Here is an 18,366-nt window from a genome sequence, read left to right as displayed (position 1 = left end):
CTCTCGCCCCCCCCCCCCCCCCCCCCCCCCCCCCCCCCCCCGCCGCGCCCTCCTCCCAGGCTCTTCCTTTCAATTGGCTGGTCCTACTTGAATTGAGTGTCCGTCCCTGTGATTGGTAGAAAGACCTTCGGAATTGCTGCGCCGCTAAAATTCGAATTTGAACAAGAGTTGTTTCGTACAAGAGGTAAGAGAAGACCAGTCGGTAGAGTCGCTCGCTTCCTTTCAAGCTCTCTTTTCGGACATTTTAATGTACTTGAGCTTTTAGAAATCTATAAGCCACAACACATTACTGCCAGAATGGATCCTTTTACGGAGGTGAGTAGAAACATTTCACTTCCTTGATATGCTCGTTAGCAGACTAGCAGGGAAGACAAAAGTGTAACATCAGTTACAAAGCGATGATTAGAATTTCTCAATATAAACGATTTGAACAAACGCTGAGGTTTTTGAATAGTTCTCTGTGTGTGATGAAACCGGTGAGAACGTCTCGACAGCTCAACGTTTAAAAGGCGTATACGTTACGAAGCGACTCGTTTGTGATTCAAACATTCACTGTCCTTTTCCAAGGCCCATAGATGGTGTGTACAGGTCGTTTTCTCTGTTGAAAGTTGTTGGAGTTGGCGGAAGAGCCATTATATACTGACAAATATTCCCAAAACGTCGTCTGTTTTTGACCAAAGACAGGGATAAGACTGTAGTCAAAAGAAATACATCGAACTTGTATAGCACTCTTTTTGGACACTCCAAAACGCTCGGAATTGTACTCCAAGCACTCCCACGCCCATTCACACTGGTGGTGGTGGGAAGGTTCACAGCAGCCAGACCTGAGGCAGGCAGGCTGCCAGAGGCGTGGCGGGGGGGGGGGTCGGTCGGCTGGCTGGCTGGCTGGCAGGCAGGCTGGCAGGCAGTGTGCCCCTCCGACCACCACCAAACATTCGGCCGGCTGCGTTCACATGCTGTCCTTTGAAAAGTCACTTTGAGGCGTTGGACCGAAACGTTTGACTTTGTGTGCGATACAAGAAGAAAGGCTCAGGTGTATGTTACCAACATATGATATTGACTTTTCTTGTGGAAAAAGAATCAACAACCCATGTCAACTGTTTGATACTTTCACGTGTCAGTCGTATTGAAGTTGTTTTAGCATGCCCTTCTTGGGAAATGTCACCAAACGGTTGCATGTCGACCATCCCGTCAGAAACTCTTGGAGCGGACACGGGCTCGAAGAGAGAACCTCCAGAAGAAGATGGCGGCCAGACCAAATGCAGCAGAGCGACAGCTAGTCAAAAGACCCAGGGAGCCTCTGACTGATACAAACGGTGTGGTCATTAAGACGGTTATTGCGGAAGGTATGTCTGATTTTCATCGACTAACCACTTGGGTGAAGACTTCACAGCTTCTTTATGTTTTCATTCCTCCCAGTGACCCAGACATCCTTGAAACCTTCTCCGTCCAAGCGCAGATGCTCAACGGAAAATACCGAGCCGGTCGAGGCAGAAAAGAGTCAAACGCAACCTCCGGCTCCGGTTCGCCCAGATCCCCTAACAGACAAGAAGCCCCCTGTTGTCCCTGTAAGCGTCCCACCGACATCTTCGACTGGGGAAGCCCGACCGCTCGCTCAGCCGGTCGAGTTGAAAACGCTTCTGCCAGCATCAGAGAAGATTGCTGCGGCTGCGCCTTCCAAAATGCAAACGTCCGGGGTTGTTGACGTGGCTCCGGTTGCAATGAAGAGCGTCGAAGACCCTGTGGAAGGTTCGCCTGCTGCCGCCACCACCGATATGAAGTCGCGTCTACAGAGGCTTGCCCAACAGAGGAAATGCTGGGATGGCATCGGTAAGCTGCTTTTTACTTTTAACTAGGACTCAAAGTGTAAGGTGCTACAATTCTTGCATTCCAGGAAAAATCTCAATTCTTTAGATCCATATGAAATGTGGGAATCCTATCAATCACTATAGTCGGCAAGGATATTGCATATTTTCCAAAATGGGCGGCAGCCAGCCCTCGTATGTGTTATTCTGTCTCGAAAGCGAAAGCAATGATGGCGAGGAGAGCGTTTCGAAAAGCGAGAGCGGCGCCCGCTCGGCTCGGCTCCCGCTCGGCTCCCGCTCGGCTCCCGCTTGGACCGGACCGCTCGCTAGGGCTGTGTGATGCGCTGTATCGTTATCCGATGGAAATGGCCAAGTGCAGAACGCTTCTTGGGGCTGTCTGTTGTTCTTGTATCAACACGGAAGTGTGATCATGCTCAATGTTAACATTGAAATTGGGATGCTCGCTTTTCAGACTCTCATTGCCTAACCGGCCGGTGTGTTTTGCTCTTGTAGACGAGAGTGCGGAAAACGCCACGCCTCCGCGTCCGTTGAGAGAAAATGTCGCGGCAAGTTCCGGCCCCGCCGCCGTGCCCTCGGAAACGTCAGTCGGGCGGAGAGGAAAACTGGCCGTCCTTGCTGCCACCATTGGAACTTGGGAAGATGACTTAAGCCATGTCAGCATTTCAAAAGAGAAAAAGTCCGTTGCAGCTTTTACTCCCAAGTCAGCCTGTAGGAATGCGCATTTGTCTGCCTCCACATCTTCATCAAATGAGCCAAGGCCCCAGAAAGCTTTCATCCAGGCGGCGGCGGCAGCAGTGGCCGGCGCGCCGCTCGAGTCCCGCGTGAAGACTGAAAGTCCCGCGAGCGTAGCGACTCCTAATTCGGTAGCGAGGCCTCGGAAAGCAGCGGAGTCGCCGTCGAGCTCTCTGAAGAGCGCTGCTGTTGCCAATGTTTTCACACCACCGCTCTCCGCCAAAGCAACTTTTCCAAAGAACACCGCCGCTAGTCCCGGTAAGCTATAATGCTAGTGCATTTTTTCGGACAGATAGTTGAATTCAATTGACCATTTTCTTCAGTGCACCATCCACCATGTACAATCACGTTTTACAAAAGTCCATCGTAGAATCAACAGCCTCAAATAATCTCACCATAACTGTGTCCTTTGACTCATTCATTGTAATGCTAATTGACTCCCGATAGGACGTTGCAGTCCAGACGGATCGACAGCCAAGCGCTTCTATTCATGCTTAAAGAGAAGTCGTGGTTCAGCCCTCCACTTGACGTTTTTCTCGCCTAGGGCCCAAAGGCGTCCAGGTCAAGTCCTTCCTGGACCGATTTGGCGAGCGATGCCAGGAGCGTACAAACTCGCCGACGGGGCGAAGGACCCAGCCGGCCACACCAAACAGTAGACTTGTGCAAAACAGGTTCATGGCTGCCCAAGCGGCACAAACGACCACAGCTGATCTGGCCCACAAACAAAAACTGGTAGGTACCGACAGACGGACGACGGACGCGAGTGCTGACATGTATCCTTCTCGTCTGTCTACTAAAGACGATGACTTCTCTTTTTAGGAGCGCGAGTCTGAACTGGCTCAGATTCGGAGTCGGCCCCAGGGCAATAATTTGTGGAAAAGCAGAGATGCTGCTGGCTCAGAAAGCAAGAAAAGCACAGACCTCAAGGTTGATATACTACAGTGTTTGCGTGAATGGTATATCCAAATTGGATGGATACGGTGGACGCACACGCATACGAGTTGCCTCAATGTTGTGTGTCATTTGTTCAAGTTACCTATGGCATCACCACCTAATTAAGTGGTGGCCAATAGCTTCCAGATCTTTACCACGGTTGGGGTCATAACGTATCCAATGGGAGTGATGTCTGCACATACTACATCCACTGTTTCTTGTCTGTTTTGTGTTGGTCTGATAAATTTCTCACTCTCTCTGTCTCTCTTTCTTTTTTTTTTTAGGAAAGTCTTGACAAATGTGTGGACAGCAACATGGCCTTGTTTGAGCAAAAAGATGAGCCCAAAGCACCTTTTCCTGAAGTTACAAAAAGCCCTGTAAAGGGCGCAACTCTAGGTATTTTGACGTAGCCTTTTACTGCAATTGACCACTAGCCAGTGTTGGGAAAGTTTATTTTCCAGGTCAAAGTTCCGATTTTTAAATGAACCTGTTCAGTTCATAATCATTTTCTTTTAATTGTTCCAAACATGGATGAAAATGCACACTTCTTTTCTTACCCACTGGCATTGAGGCAGTTAGGGCACTTCCCCCCCCCACACACACACACACACACACACACACACACACACACCTTTTCCAGTTTCCAGGTGCTGCGACAATCGCAATACATAAGAAAATTTTGCATTGTGTTCAGTTCATTTCCATTTTGCCGATTTAATATGGGCGTGTTTAACGTGATCGACAGGCTGCGGCCTCCTCAATTGTCCCCCGGCATCCGCGTCGAGTCCGATGAGAAATGAGGACAAAATGGCTGACGCGTCAAAAGATGAAGAGAACCCAGAAGACGGGGAGATCGAATTGTGTGTCGACGGTTCCGTCGACTCTGCCGTTATCAACGATCTGTTCCAAGGAGTTTTGGAGGAGCAGGATCAAGAGGCGGAGGATGCCTTGAACATCTCTTCCATGTCCCTTCTCACGCCACTGGCAGAGACCGTGGCTGCTGCCGTGGTCAAGAGTCCGGAGACAATGATGGTATGATGCGTGCGGCTATAGTCGCAATACAATTCCATCTGTTTTTTGTTTTTTTTTAATATAACTAATCCTTCCTGTGACTCATTGTTGCCTGCCCCTTCCCAAAATAATGATGTAGTATTATACTATATATATATATATATATATATATATATATATATATATATATATATATATATATATATATACACACACACACACACACACACACACACACACACACACACACACACACACACGTATATAATGAGGCATTCCCTTCTCTCTTTTTTTTTGCAGACATCAACTCCAGCGGGTTCATTCATCATGAACAATAGCAGTCTAGATGAAGCCTGCCAACCTCCGTTCCAGAGAGCAAGTATAAGGAGTGCCACTTGTGACAGTATCCATGTCACAGATGACAATCCCAAATTACCATACAGGTAAGGCGCTCTTGATGACATTCCGGAAGGTCGTGCCGTAAATGACGTTGCTCAGCAGCCTAACCCGAGGGAACAAGTGAGCATTCGGCTTCATTTGCTGCGTCTTTTATACCCTCCATCCAAACTTTGTCTTCTGCGAAACCTGGATTTCCCCAGCTACTCTGCGGGGGACTTCCTGAGCTAGCAGGGGGACGTTCTAAGCCATAAGACCAGTTCAACACTGACAAAGAGGGCTTTGCTTGGCCCAGGGACAGTTACTTTTCCGTTTCAGGCTCGAAAGTGGAAATTCACTCCACATGCGCAGGAAATAAGAAGATTGCTCAAATTAAGACCAGTGTGTCCATTTCTGCTCGACCCTCCCAATCTTGGCCTATTCGCTCAACTGTGGGCCGGCCCTAATCCGTGTACGTCTGCGTCAGCGTTGACGCTTATAGGTCCACTCGAGTCAAGGAGTCGGAGAAAGCCAACGCTAAGGGCAAGACGGCGAAAAAAGAGCTTTCCCACAGAGCGGAGGAACTGGGAGGCGCCAGCTTGTCTAGCGTCAAACAAAAGTTGAAGGTTTGAAATAGCCTGTGTCAATTTGCCAAGCAAGCGGTGTGCTGCACGTGACTCCAGCCGTTGTCTCACCATTTGTCTAGATTCTCACAAATGAGATGAACCTGCAGCAAACAGTCATCCACCAGGCCAGCCAGGCTCTCAACTGTTGCACAGATGAAGAACACGGGAAAGGCTCTCAGGTGGAGGCTGAAGCAGAGAGGCTGTTGCTGGTCGCAAGTGAGTGCAGTGCACAGTCTTTCCACGTTGGGAAAAGAGGCTCCTTCTTCAATATGAACAGACGCGGTCGTTGAATCGGCATTTCTACACGAGTAGAAGACTTGAGTCCTGATACGCGTGTATATACATACACACACACGTAGATATGTCTTTTCTCTTCTTCGCCCTAGCTGAAAAGAGAGAGGCACTCAAGACAGAGCTGCAGCATCTGAAGGGCGAGAAAAGAACCCCTGTGGCCTCTGAAGCCACCGGCATCTCCGCCTCCAAGGGCTCCGTCTGTCTCCAAGACTTGCGCTTGCCTCTTAAGGCAGACTTTGTTTGTTCTTCTGCCAACAAGCCAGGTAGACGTGGTGAAGTCAAATGATCATCATCACCACGGACGGCCGGCCGGCCGGCCGGCTCTTTTTGACCTCGTGCCCTTTTGTCTCAGAATCAACGAAACATTCTTTCTTCATCCTGATTCGGGCCGGAGCTGAAAACACAGTGGCCACTCCCCTGGCAAGCACGCACTGTGGCCTCACCGGGGACACCCTAACCTTCCCCACAAAGTTGACCTTGTAAGACACACAAAGTCGGTCGGTCGGTCGGTCCGTCTCCATGTGAAAAATGAGAGCAGCGTGGAGCTGATTGTTGCGATGATTTTTTTCTGGGCTTTCAGATCTGATGTCTCCAGTGAGTTTGCCATTGATATCCAAGTGTATTGTCTGGTGAGTATTTCAAAAGTGCTTTTTTGACACGCGTCGCCCAAGCGAAGGGAGTCATCAATCTCCTGTCCGCAATATCAAGGCTTTGTCAAAATAAAAGAGCAACGTCCGCAGCGAGGCACGCCGCCCGGCGCTCTCGGCGTGTATTCAAACGCCGTTGGTCATAAAGTGGCGAGCCGGATTCCACTACGATATGAAAAGTGGTCCTCAATCAAACGGCCCGTTTTTCCAATGCCTTTTGCTCGTACCAACCAACCAACCAAGCGTTCTTGAACATTTTCCATCCTCAGATTCAAAAGTGTGACATTAGCAGTGACAAGAAGAAGAAAGCCAGCAAGTCCAAGGTATGAGGGGCGGGGTTGCACGTGTCAGATGAGACCTTCTGCTTATTCCATGTGCTCTCAAGATGTGGATGATTCATTCACTTATTTAGGACACGGCTGGCTGCATACAAGTGTTGTTTTTGTGACATCAAATGATCTGTATTCCTTTTCAGGCCATCACTCCCAAGAGATTTCTTGCTATCACGGTAAGGCTTTGAAAGTATCCCCTTCTTTGTGGCGATTGATGTATCTGTTGGTAATCAGGACGTCTCTTGATGTAGTGTAATGGGGTGGCTAGCGACGCAAACCTACGTTCAAGATTGGGGAATTTGACTCGGACGAATTGACGGGCATCTATCTCATGGGGAAAATGCAGTCTGACCTTACGCAACACTGCTTTTGCCAGTGCTAAGGAATTACTCAGCAAATGACTGTCTGCGTCTCCATGAATGCCTTGCCGTTTTGCTGCACCGTGCATTTTTTTTTTTCTCTCATCCTTTCGGCATGTTTATCTTTGTTTTTCAGAAAAGCAGCCAGACACCAGGTATGTCCAAAATGACCCTCAGCATCCATCAGCATGAGAATGACAATTTGACGCTACGCTAATTGTATGGTAACCTCAAAGGACATTCATCACTTTGACTAAATCTACTCGACGTATTGATATTTTTCACAAATGTTTCAATCCTTTCTTTAACTTGTGTACTTTCAATGATGTTGGAAACGTTCTTCACATTTCCTCAAGTTCTTGCAAGTCCAGGCGGCCCGAGCGCTGTTCGTACCAGTAACTTTGTCCTGGTTGGACATCACAAGCTCACTCTTTCTTCGATTGGGGAGAACAAGTTTCATTTGGAGAAGGTCATTTTTTTATTATTACTCTTTTAGTCTGATACAGACTTGAACTCCGATGTTTGCCAATTCTTTCCAAAATGTAACTTTCCCAAAAGCACACTTTTCCATTTTTTTGCGGCAAGATGATGGGCGGGAAAAAAGTTCTTGCATAAAGTATTCTATGTTTTCACAGGTTAAAATGGGGTGGAAATGTGCATAGATAAGAATAATGGCCTAGACTTTTGAAGTGAGTCCATCCATCCATCCATCCATCCGTACACTTGTCATTCTCTCTTTGCTTTTGACAAAAGGTCCCATTCTTGTGCCCTCTGGAGGGCCACGTCTACCTCAGGATGTTGTGCCAAGTCAACTCAAAGGTGGAAGAACGAGGCTTTCTGGTGAGTATAAGCAATCTTCAATTGGGACGGGACGGGACGGGACGGGATGGGATGGGATGGGGGGTCAAGCGTTCAAATTGTGTCTTTTAAACTTCAGTGGGTGCCCCCAAAGTGACCCGCATGAACAGAAGTAAAAGAAGACGTTTCTGGCAATGTCGTGTTTCATTTGGCTTAGCCACAGACTTCTTTTTATTATCTCATCAGTATTTTGAGGCTGGCCGGCCACGCTGTTAGATTCCCGCTCTGCCCGAGTCATTGATACAGTAATGAGGTTGTGGACTATTTCCTGCTTGTGGTGCTAATGTTTCTACGACCGAATGCTTCCTTCCTCCAGACTATGTTTGAAGACGTCAGCGGCTTTGGAGCCTGGCGTCGGAGGTGGTGCGTCTTATCGGGATATTGTATCTCCTACTGGACTTACCCCGATGATGAAAAGAGAAAGGTAAACCTCTTACTCAGAGGGTTCATCTTGGCAACAGTTCAAGCGCAGTGTACATTTGGGATTTTGGAATGGGCTGAAAACAGGGGATTGAACTTGACAGATCAAGTTGCAATTATGGACACACTTTTTGTGCCAAAACATCGACACAAGAGTAAAAAAAAAAAGAGATCAGTGGGCAGGACTTGACACAAAATGGCCTGCCAATCTCTTCATTGTGATTAAAAAGAGAAAAAGTCAGGTGTGTGCATAATGTGCCATAAGAAAGAAAAAAAAAAGAAAAAATCAGTACGTCCTGTTCGGTCACCGCTCGGAAGCCACACAACACTTGTCGAACCTTCCCCCCCCCCCGTGGTGTGCGCTTTCTCAGAGTCCCATTGGCCGCATCAACCTCGCCAAGTGCATCAGTAACAGGGTGGAAGCGGCCAAGCGAGAGTTTTGCGCCAGACCCAACACATTGGAGCTCGTCACAGTTCGAGCGCAGAGAGAGGACGACAAAGAGACTCTCGTCAGTCAATGCAGCAACTCCATGTGTGTTACCAAGTAAGTACCAACGTAGCCATTTAGTATGTCCCAGTGGTGACGCATAGATTGTCCAATTTTGTATTTCATCGCTGAGGAATTCCATTGCTATCAAACGGCTGGTGCGCGGTTGGTGCCCATCTTTAGAGTTATGAGACGTTTGTTGCCAAGAAATGAACAAACGCATACGTACGCAAAGCCAGACGTTGCAAACCACACGACTTGCTCCATTCCTCAACATAAACGTCGGTCGGTTGGGATTCCAAAAGCGTATGTGTGCTATACATACTTTGTACATATGTAGACCATCATCAGTGGGATGTGATTCAAGGCACATGTTGTTTACATGGACTGAGCGCATGCAAATTGCTTTCTTATGCAGAAACTGGCTGAGCGCAGACACAAAGGATGAGAGGAATTTGTGGCTGAGCAAGCTGAACCAGATTTTGGTGGACTTGCGTCTGTGGCAACCAGGTGGCTCTTCCAAACCTCTCTAAACCCAAAACACAAGCTCTCGCTCTGTAAGTTTTAGCAATACGCCATTACTAAGTGCAATACATATTGTTTGGAGGCTTATTCTATCATATATTATGCGTAAACATCAAGTCATCAACATGAGAAGCCAGCATATTGACCTGTAAAAAATCATTACCATGGCTGCACTCAATTAATATCATTAGTGGTAATCATCAAACTATTGATCCGAGATGCCCCCCCCCCCCCAGCACGTCAGGTTTCCCGGGTTTTTTATGATTGTTATCATTTAAAGCTGCACTCTGAATATTTCGAATGACACCTGCAGCTGGAAAATGAAATGGGATTTGAACATTTCTTTATTTGTGGGCAAGGTTTTCCTCTTGTCTTTAGCCTTCTGCCTCTGAAGGCGTCGCTTGTGACATGTGGAATCCATAATGGCAATCTAATCGCTTCTGTTGGCGACTCTGTGAGACAATGCGCGGGATCTCACAGCCGCTGAAATCCCCAACCGATTGCAGTATGAAACTTTGCCATTGTGAACAGCCAGTGTTAATCTGCTATTTCTAAGATGTCCAAATAAAAGGGCTTTTTTTCAACAAAGAGTGCACTTTTGAGACCTAGAAAAGCTTGTGCGACAGCACTTTGACCATGCGCTGTCTTCCCAGCAAAGAAATCTGTGTTGCTTAAACTGATATTATATATTGCATGTTATTTTAATACTATTATTATAATAATTATTGTTGTTCTTATGAAAACCTGATGTGATGACAGAAAAATGAAGGTCAATTTGGAATGGGCGGCACAAAAAAATGATCTAGAAAAGTTGACTTTCATTTAAAAAGGACTGGTATTCTTAAGAAACCAATGTGTAATGAGAAGAAATGAAATTTGAGCACATTTGTTATTTAGCAAACTGGCGGATCGTTGCATTCATATATAAGCCGGAAGTCGCATTCATTTTCACAAAGCTTGGGTGACCCCCTGAATTGGGTTATTTGGGAATAATGCTACGGACACTTTGGAGGTAATAGAAAAATGAAAGCAAGCCTTGCATTTGAAATATTGAACGTTCTTCCATGACAACACTAATAAGATTGCAACATTTTGTCCAGGCTTCATGCCAATATATCAACAATGTGATTTGTCGCTTTGTAAAATGGTGATTTGGTTCCTTTCTAACTTTTGAGATACGCCATGTCCTTTCATCACCAGAATTGGTGAAGACTAACTCGTACGTGGATATTCTTGCCGCTTGCTGAACTCTGATTCAGGCTACAACTGCGTGCACCATTACAAGGTTGGACTAAGAAATACATTGCAATAACAGCCATACCGAAGCCATCATTTAGGAATGATTGATGAGCAATTGAACAGGATGCATGATTCTTTTGACATCATTTGCCGGACTAATTACCTTGTGCTAATGTTCTTGACAAAAACATGGCAATTCCAACCCTGTAAGTGAATTTCTATAGTTTGGATGGTCTTTCTGCCAAGTTGTACTCCGATTGAAATATTTCTTTGTGTTTATTTCACTATTCTTTGTTCAGTTCTGTGCACAGTTTTAAAACTTGTACTTGTTTGCGATGTTTGTTTTCAAAATGCAATGCAAATAGAGTTGAATAAAATCTAAAGGTGACAACAGTTGGAGCGCAACTGACGTGATTCTTGCTCCATAATTCCACTGCTATACTGTATGTTACTTTTGTTACCACAAAAGTGACATTCTGAGTTGTGTACAGCAACAAGTGTCCAAATAATCAGGATTCTTGAAAGTTGAGGGAGTGCGTGCGAGGGGGAGGGAGGGAGGGAGGAGATTTTCTCTTTTTTTTTTTTTTTTTTTTTTTTTCTCAATTGGGTGCAGTTATATTAAGCCGTCCCCCATCTTCGATGTGACACAAGGAAACCACTACCCGGCCCGGCTCGGCTCGATCGCACTAGCGCCTGCATCAACTCCCCCAACGTAAATTCTACTCCTGGGAATCTTTGAAAGAACAAGGTAAAGTGTGAGCAATATTCAACTGAGTATTTTCTTGTCGCTTGACAATTGGAACTTGCTGTTGTCGCATGAGTAACGCCTAATCTGTTCTTTCATTTTCACCTGTCTGTCTGTCTGTCGCGCGGGCGCACGTTACATCACCAAGTGGTTGATTTGACGCCAAAAGCAATTTGAACAACCCATTTTGCTCCGCCGTCATGTTACTCATTTGTAAGCCAAGGCGAATGAGAAAGCAAAGCGAGCGCATAGCTATCGAAGCAAGTATTGGAGTAAATCCTCTCAGTCAGTTCCTTCATAAAACCAAATCAAATGGCACGGGCACGTTCCAACTTGTTTGGGGAGACAGACAGACAGACAGCCAGACAGCAGTGTTGGCGCAAGTGTCTCTCTCAAAGGACTGATCAAATTGCTCCAGTGGTTCTGAAGTGCAAGTTCCTCCTCACATTCAAGTTGAAATGCCTTTTCAAAGGCTTATTCAAATGGCAGCTTTGTGTGGTCAACAAATTCAGGTCGATGATTCATTCACAATTCGAGATTGACACAACTCCTTTGATTTTCATTTTTCAAACCAAGGAGAGGAAATGGAAGCGATTTTCATTTCCAAACCAATTGTGTTTGATTTGAACAATCGTCAGTATGTGTGAGGAGGATGCTCTGAGGCTCTTGCTGCAGGTTTGTCCCTTTTGGACGAGTGCCAGTCTGATGTTTGAGCACAACAATGAATGAGCTCCATTGGAAGTGACTTTGGGCGAGAGGCACGACTGGATACAGGGGGTGGGCGGGCGGGCTGGCGGACGGACGGACGGACGGACATACAGACGGCAGCTTATAAACAACCAGAGGAAAACTACCAGTCACCTCAGGATAACCTGCAGCCTTAAACAAGCATTTTAAATATTTGCTTTCATATTTAGTTGGAGGCCATCACTAGTTCATCCACTTTGACAGCCTTCAATAAGCATTTTAAATATTTGCTTTAATATTGAATTGGAGGCCATCACTAGTTCATCCACCACTTTGCCAGGTGTTGTTATTGATTGCGTTTTGTCCTCTTGGTTGCGAGGCGATTCCTTGTCTTGGCTCTTTGTCTTTCCTGCCTGCCATTTTGAAACGGCTTTGCTCGAACCCTTTTCAGAGAACGCCTTGCAGCCACCACCAATATTCTCTGCTTGAAAAAGCAGAAACGATTGCTTTTCCTTGGAAGTTTTTGTCCATTTTTGATGTACGGATTACAGTCTAGCCGAAAGGAACGAAAACTCCACTCGGCCATTTTGTGTCTAGTCAAAATATTGGGCTTAATATGGCGGCTTTTAAGGTCACTTACCTGACGACGAACTGTCGTTTCTAATTCCATTGCCTTTGAAAGTCGAATGGTTGGGGGCAGTACGGTGATTTGGCCGGTATTTGGCTCTCGGCTGGTACCGCACCTTTTGTCTTTGTACATTTGTTTCTTTCCGCAGATCCGAGATGTGCGGTATCTGGGCCATGTTCGGCAGCGACGAGTGCCTGTCGACTCAGTGCGCCAACGCCATGAAGATAGCGCACCGAGGCCCAGACGCCTTCCGCTTTGAGAACATCAACGGGCACGCCAACTGCTGCTTTGGCTTCCATCGGCTGGCCATTTTGGATCAGCTGCATGGCATGCAACCTTTGCACGTCAAACAACTGCCCTTTTTGTGGCTGTGCTACAATGGCGAGATTTACAACCACCTCACAGTAAGACCGTAGCAGATGTTTGCAATTTTCCCTTCTGTTTGGAGCAGGCACGGATGGGTCTTGCATAAACAGCAGTTGGGAGCGCAACACTGAAGTTCAAGTGCTGGCTGAGCCTGCAGTACCGACTTCATTGTCATTCGATGCTTTCATTGTGTTGTTCCCACAAGTCGCTTTTCTTGTCTTTAGAAAGGACCGGCGTATTTTCCGCACCGCAAAGCGCTTCGGAGGGGCGCAGACGTGACAAGTTGCCTCTCGTCGTGGTCACGTCGCTCTTGGGCAATGGTCCAGAAAGCTTGAATTGTGCCTCATAAGCACGTCTTTTTGTCCATACCGTTCCCGAGGCTCCTAACGCTCTTAAAGGCTCTTAAGAATGCTCATAAAAATGAAAACCCTACAGCATGCATGTGTTCACAATGTGGGAGGAAGCTGGCGTCCGCAGAGAAAAAACAGAAAACTATTTCATGTTAATTCCACAGTGGAAAACCTCAGGCAAGATTGTTTTGCATGCGTTCCTTAAGGAATGTGGTCATGCATGTTAAACATATGGACTCCATTGTTGGTTGGTATCCTTCAATTAAAGAGAGGGGAAAAAAACGACAGAATGGTCCTTGAAATAACTGACAACACGGAATTTGCAGACGTGCGTTCAAAAAGGCCTCATGACTCAAGTTTGAAAATGCATTTGTTGACTCCAAAATATGAAGTTAAGGGTGTCATCATTTAGGTCAAATTAAGAGCAAGAAATGAGCAGCAGCAGCAGCAGCAGCAGCAGCAGCAGCAGCAGCAGCAGCAGCAGCAGCAGCAGCAGCCTTTGTGCAGCTCAAGTGCCCTGCCCGCATGCCCGCCAGCCCGCCTGTCACGTCTTTTGTCAGTCACCAACATACGTATGCAAGCATGATGCATTCTAGCTCATTCTGTATTCCGTTGAACTTGAGACGAGTAGACCCCCTGAGGCGTCGTCAGTGTTTGTTGCGAGCTTCAGGTTATGGTGAGTCTCACTCTATGCCCGAGGAAAAGAAAAATAAGAATATCATTGTGTAAGATTGTCACTTTTCCATTGAGACAGGTGTGGATCATATTTCATTGCTGTAATCGATAGCCTGTCGCTAAGGCGTACTTGCATTCTACACCTACAGCTGAAACGAAAAGATTGCCACTGATGGATTGTCATCTTGTCCCTCTACTGGAATCTCAGTATATTTTCCTGTTTAGCCACATGATGGCGCCATCATGCAAATAAAGCACCTTGAAAGCCATGTGAGGCAAACCAATTGGTTGGAAAGCCTCGGTGATTCCAAGGCTTTCGTTTGCTATCATTACAGTCAAATACTATCATCAGGGAAAAGTCTCAAAGGGTTCTGAGCAACTTGATCAACTAACTATATGTTCTACTTTCTTCTTCAACTCTTCTTTCAGCTGAAGAAGCAATTTGAGTTTGACTGCCAGACACAAGTGGACGGCGAGGTTCTGCTGCACCTGTACGAGCGCTTCGGCATTCAGAAGGCCGTGTCCCTCCTGGACGGCACCTTTGCTTTCGTTCTGTTGGACACGAGCCAGAGAAAAGTGTGCCTGGGAAGGGACACGTACGGCGTGCGCCCCTTGTTTCGACTTCTGACCGACGACGGAACACTCGGAGTCAGCTCCGAGGCCAAAGGTAACGGCCCAAGTGCACCGGGAGTTCGTTCCGCGTGCAAACTTGTTGGTTTTTCTCGCAGGCCTTACGGATGTGGTCCGCGCCATGGGCACGGCTGCCAAAGTCACACCCTTTCTGCCGGGTCATTTTGAAGTCTTTCATTTGAGCCTCGATGGAAAGGTGAAATGGATTGAGCTGGAGCAGTTCCACGAATGCACCGAGGAGCCAGCTCACGCCATCTACGACACCGTGGGGAAACTGGCAGCAGGTAGCCGCCGGCCTTCAGCGTCACCTTGCAAAAAGTCATCGTTGCAAAAAGTCAGCGCGGCCTGCCACCTCTTAGGTTTTGACGAAGACACCGTCAAGGACAACATCAGAAGGTTGTTTGAGAACGCCGTGCGGAAACGGCTCATGGCCACCAGGAGGATTGGGTGTCTTCTCTCGGGTAATGGCTCAAATGTCTTGTTCTATTCATGGGATCTCAGAAAAGAATGGAGTTCGTTTTCTGCGGTTCAGGGGGTCTGGATTCCAGCTTGGTTGCCGCTACCTTGGTGAAGCTGGCAAAAGAAGTGGGACTCCAGTATCCCATTCAAACATTTTCAATTGGCTCGGAAGACAGCCCGGACATCTTGGCGGCCCGTAAGGTCAGCCGGCGCACAGGGAAATGGCAATTGGAAAAAGGTCTCTTTATTTGGCCAGTGTCTTCGAGTCCAAACTGTGATTTGGTTTTTTCCCCCCCAAGGTCGCAGCTTACATCGGCAGCGAACACCACGAGGTGAACTTCACTGCCGAAGAAGGCATTCAGGCCGTGGAGAAAGTCATTGTAAGCCTCGAGACTTATGACATCACCACTGTTCGAGCCTCTGTTGGTGAGTGAAAAGTGAAGCGTGATTGAGGAAATGTCAGCCCATGCTTTTGCTTTCTCTCTGATTCATTTGTTGTCGATCCAGATCAACAAATACTGGAGTATGCGAATACTGGAGGCAAACCCATCCGTTTTCGAGCAAAAGACGGAATACGTAGAAACGTGGTCATGTTCCAAAAGTGAGCAGAGTGACAGTTGGAGCGCAGAACGGCTCTCCCACGTTGGACAGAGAAATGGCGTTGTCGGATTACAAAGAAAAGGTTTAAACGGGTTGACAGAGAAATGGCGTTGTCAGATGACAAAGAAAAGCAGGTTTAAACGGGTTGACGTCCTTCAGCGGTGTCTTACGTGTTCGTAGATAACCAATAGAAATGTTGCAACTCTGGAAACGGGTTGACGTCCTTCAGCGGTGTCTTACGTGTTAGTAGATAACCAACAGAAATGTTGCAACTCTGGAGAATTGGAAATCTTTCTTACACTGGCCTTGTTTGGTCACTGTAGGAATGTACTTGGTGTCTAAATACATTGGTGAGAAGACCGATAGCGTGGTGATCTTCTCTGGAGAAGGCTCCGATGAGCTCACGCAAGGCTACATTTACTTCCACAAGGCAAGTGCTCTTGCTTTTAAACGCAGCGGTGTTTCAAATGTTTTGTAGTACGCAGTTGCAGTTTCTGAAAACATCCGTTTGAGCATGTAAATGTCATCTGTGACTGGGATTCAATACTGACAAGACCTCGTCGGCATTTGATGTGTTCGACTTCAGGCAAAGCTCTACCGCGTTTGTCCACATGGTGCCGCCATAATCAAGAGAAACAAGAGTTGATTTTGATCCCCCTTGTGTAGGCTCCCAGCACCAAAGCAGGAGCGGAAGAGAGCGTCCGCCTGCTGAAAGAACTCTACCTGTTTGACAATCTGCGAGCGGATCGCACCACGTCTGCGCACGGGTAACCTTTTGCCCGCCCGCCCGCTCGCGGGTGCTTGCCCGTGTCTTTCTGGCTTCCGTTCATTTGTGTGCTTTCAGTTTGGAGCTCCGAGTGCCTTTCCTGGACCACAGACTGACGGCGTATTACCTATCCTTGCCTGAGGAAATGAGAAATCCCAGGGTTGGTCTAGTAAAAAAAAAAAGAAATTAAAAGCATTGACGGCTTCAGCTATGCGATACTCGTCTGCAGCACGGAGTGGAGAAGTACCTTCTGCGGGACTCCTTCAGAGGTGTGAAATTGATCCCCGATGAGATTCTGTGGAGGAGGAAAGAAGCCTTCAGTGATGGTGTGATGTCTGTTAAGAAGTCCTGGTATATCTTTCTTGAGGAATGCCTTGAGTCTATGGTATGTGCACATTTGAAAGATACAAATGTGTGAGGAACGTGCAATAGGCAGAGAAAATGCGTGCCCAATTGCAGTATTTCTTCACTTGAAATGATTGTTTCCTGGTCTCCGGACAGGTGAGCGACGGCGAGATGGCCAACGCTCCCAAGCTCTTCCCTCACAACACTCCCCGCACCAAAGAGGCCTTCTACTTCAGACAGGTTTTTGAAAAGCACTACCCCGGCCATGCCGAGTTGCTCCCCCATTTCTGGATGCCCCGCTGGATTGATGCCAGTGACCCGTCAGCCCGCACGCTGTCCATCTACACCAGTAACGACTAAATAAGTCAAGCGGAAAGGCAAACATGATTTGAATGGACCTTTCAATTCACCTTCCAAAAATTCACAAAGAAAGATAGTCTCATGTTCCACATTCATATATTATCGGCATATGAATACATTGATATCACTGAGTGGAGCCAAAGCTTCAAACAGCCACTGGACCATATTGTGGATCAATTCTTTCGGACTGAAATTCATATTTTGTTCTTGAGTTTTGCATTACTGCAACCAGCTATGTGCTGCAGCTGCTGCAGCTGCTGCTGCTGCTGCTGCTGCCGCTGCTTAGTTATTCAAGTTTGAACTTGCTTTTGCTCATCCAAATAGCATTTACAGCAGAACCTCCTAAATCACTACAATTGGCTTTAGGATGCACGACTGATGGGCATGGCACCACGCCCCCACAGAGACTCTGCCCCACTATTCCCCCTCCAAAAAAGGAAATACTTGGTGTCACGATCTTCCAGATCTGGCCAGCCAACCACATCATTTGAGAGACAAATCACGAGCATTGACTTCTCTTGCTAATCATCTTGAGCTATTGCTAGCATGTTTCTTAGCATTTGCCTTTTAAAATCAAGTGTCAAATATTCAAACACATTTTTTTGAAAACTATTTAGCCATCAATATGTTGTGTGTACGCAATCATACGAGTGGATCATATATTTGATGTCCAACGTTTCCCAAGTTCGCTGGACACGTATAAATGTCTGGAAGCAAATGGCCACCATTTCCAAAATGAATTTGCATTACTAATTGTTTTTTGGTGAAATGACATTCGGAACGGGCTTGCTCTTGCTTCCCGACTGAGTTGTTTTTCCCATTCGGCTAGGGCTTCCTAACCCAAGTCTCATCTGAATACAAGCCTTAACTTGCCATCTATTAGCCATGATGTTTCGCATTTGAATGCATTATATATGCGTACATATACTACGTATATATATATATATATATGTATGTATGTGTGTGTGTTCAGTTTCGGTCTTTGCGTTCTCTTTGAGAGTTTCATCCATAACTATGTTTGCTTTTCTTCCATTCATTCTCAATAAAGTTGGAATGCAACAAATGTTTGCCTGATCCGCCTGGCCGGCCGG

At 46.7% G+C, this 18,366-nt stretch overlaps 2 protein-coding genes across 2 annotated transcripts; both read left to right on the top strand.

The window, feature by feature from the left end:
- Window positions 1-152: 152 nt before the first annotated feature.
- Window positions 153-11,057, top strand: anln (anillin, actin binding protein). Its single transcript, XM_088364675.1, has 22 exons — window positions 153-315; window positions 1,196-1,346; window positions 1,420-1,830; window positions 2,319-2,816; window positions 3,103-3,290; window positions 3,378-3,485; window positions 3,776-3,887; window positions 4,237-4,523; window positions 4,803-4,945; window positions 5,365-5,503; window positions 5,584-5,719; window positions 5,890-6,060; window positions 6,150-6,276; window positions 6,378-6,426; window positions 6,714-6,767; window positions 6,920-6,952; window positions 7,272-7,290; window positions 7,492-7,604; window positions 7,889-7,975; window positions 8,310-8,417; window positions 8,785-8,957; window positions 9,319-11,057. Exons 1-22 carry the CDS (start codon window positions 298-300, stop codon window positions 9,431-9,433), a joined length of 3,240 nt encoding a protein of 1,079 aa, XP_088220801.1. The 5' UTR covers window positions 153-297; the 3' UTR covers window positions 9,434-11,057.
- Window positions 11,058-11,257: 200 nt separating this feature from the next.
- Window positions 11,258-18,338, top strand: asns (asparagine synthetase). The gene is made up of 12 exons (XM_088364681.1): window positions 11,258-11,412; window positions 12,873-13,128; window positions 14,545-14,782; window positions 14,844-15,029; window positions 15,105-15,206; window positions 15,278-15,405; window positions 15,504-15,630; window positions 16,128-16,234; window positions 16,471-16,571; window positions 16,649-16,730; window positions 16,800-16,955; window positions 17,072-18,338. Exons 2-12 carry the CDS (start codon window positions 12,880-12,882, stop codon window positions 17,273-17,275), a joined length of 1,680 nt encoding a protein of 559 aa, XP_088220807.1. The 5' UTR covers window positions 11,258-11,412; window positions 12,873-12,879; the 3' UTR covers window positions 17,276-18,338.
- The last annotated feature ends 28 nt before the right edge of the window (window positions 18,339-18,366 follow it).

The sequence above is a fragment of the Syngnathus floridae genome, chromosome 21 (assembly GCF_059516105.1).
Source record: "Syngnathus floridae isolate MCC-2025c chromosome 21, RoL_Sflo_1.0, whole genome shotgun sequence".
In the NCBI taxonomy this organism is placed as follows: Eukaryota; Metazoa; Chordata; class Actinopteri; order Syngnathiformes; family Syngnathidae; genus Syngnathus; species Syngnathus floridae.
This window is presented reverse-complemented; position numbering and strand designations above follow the sequence as displayed.

What these genes read in the sequence shown, in the direction of transcription:
- anln (XM_088364675.1), top strand. An exon ending in ATATCCAAGTGTATTGTCTG is followed by an intron (nt 6,427 to 6,713) that starts GTGAGTATTTCA and finishes TTCCATCCTCAG; the next exon opens with ATTCAAAAGTGTGACATTAG. An exon ending in AGAAAGCCAGCAAGTCCAAG is followed by an intron (nt 6,768 to 6,919) that starts GTATGAGGGGCG and finishes ATTCCTTTTCAG; the next exon opens with GCCATCACTCCCAAGAGATT.
- asns (XM_088364681.1), top strand. Translation starts at nt 12,880, where the DNA reads ATGTGCGGTATCTGGGCCATGTTCGGCAGCGACGAGTGCCTGTCGACT. An exon ending in CGTGGGGAAACTGGCAGCAG is followed by an intron (nt 15,030 to 15,104) that starts GTAGCCGCCGGC and finishes GCCACCTCTTAG; the next exon opens with GTTTTGACGAAGACACCGTC. An exon ending in ACATCTTGGCGGCCCGTAAG is followed by an intron (nt 15,406 to 15,503) that starts GTCAGCCGGCGC and finishes TTCCCCCCCAAG; the next exon opens with GTCGCAGCTTACATCGGCAG.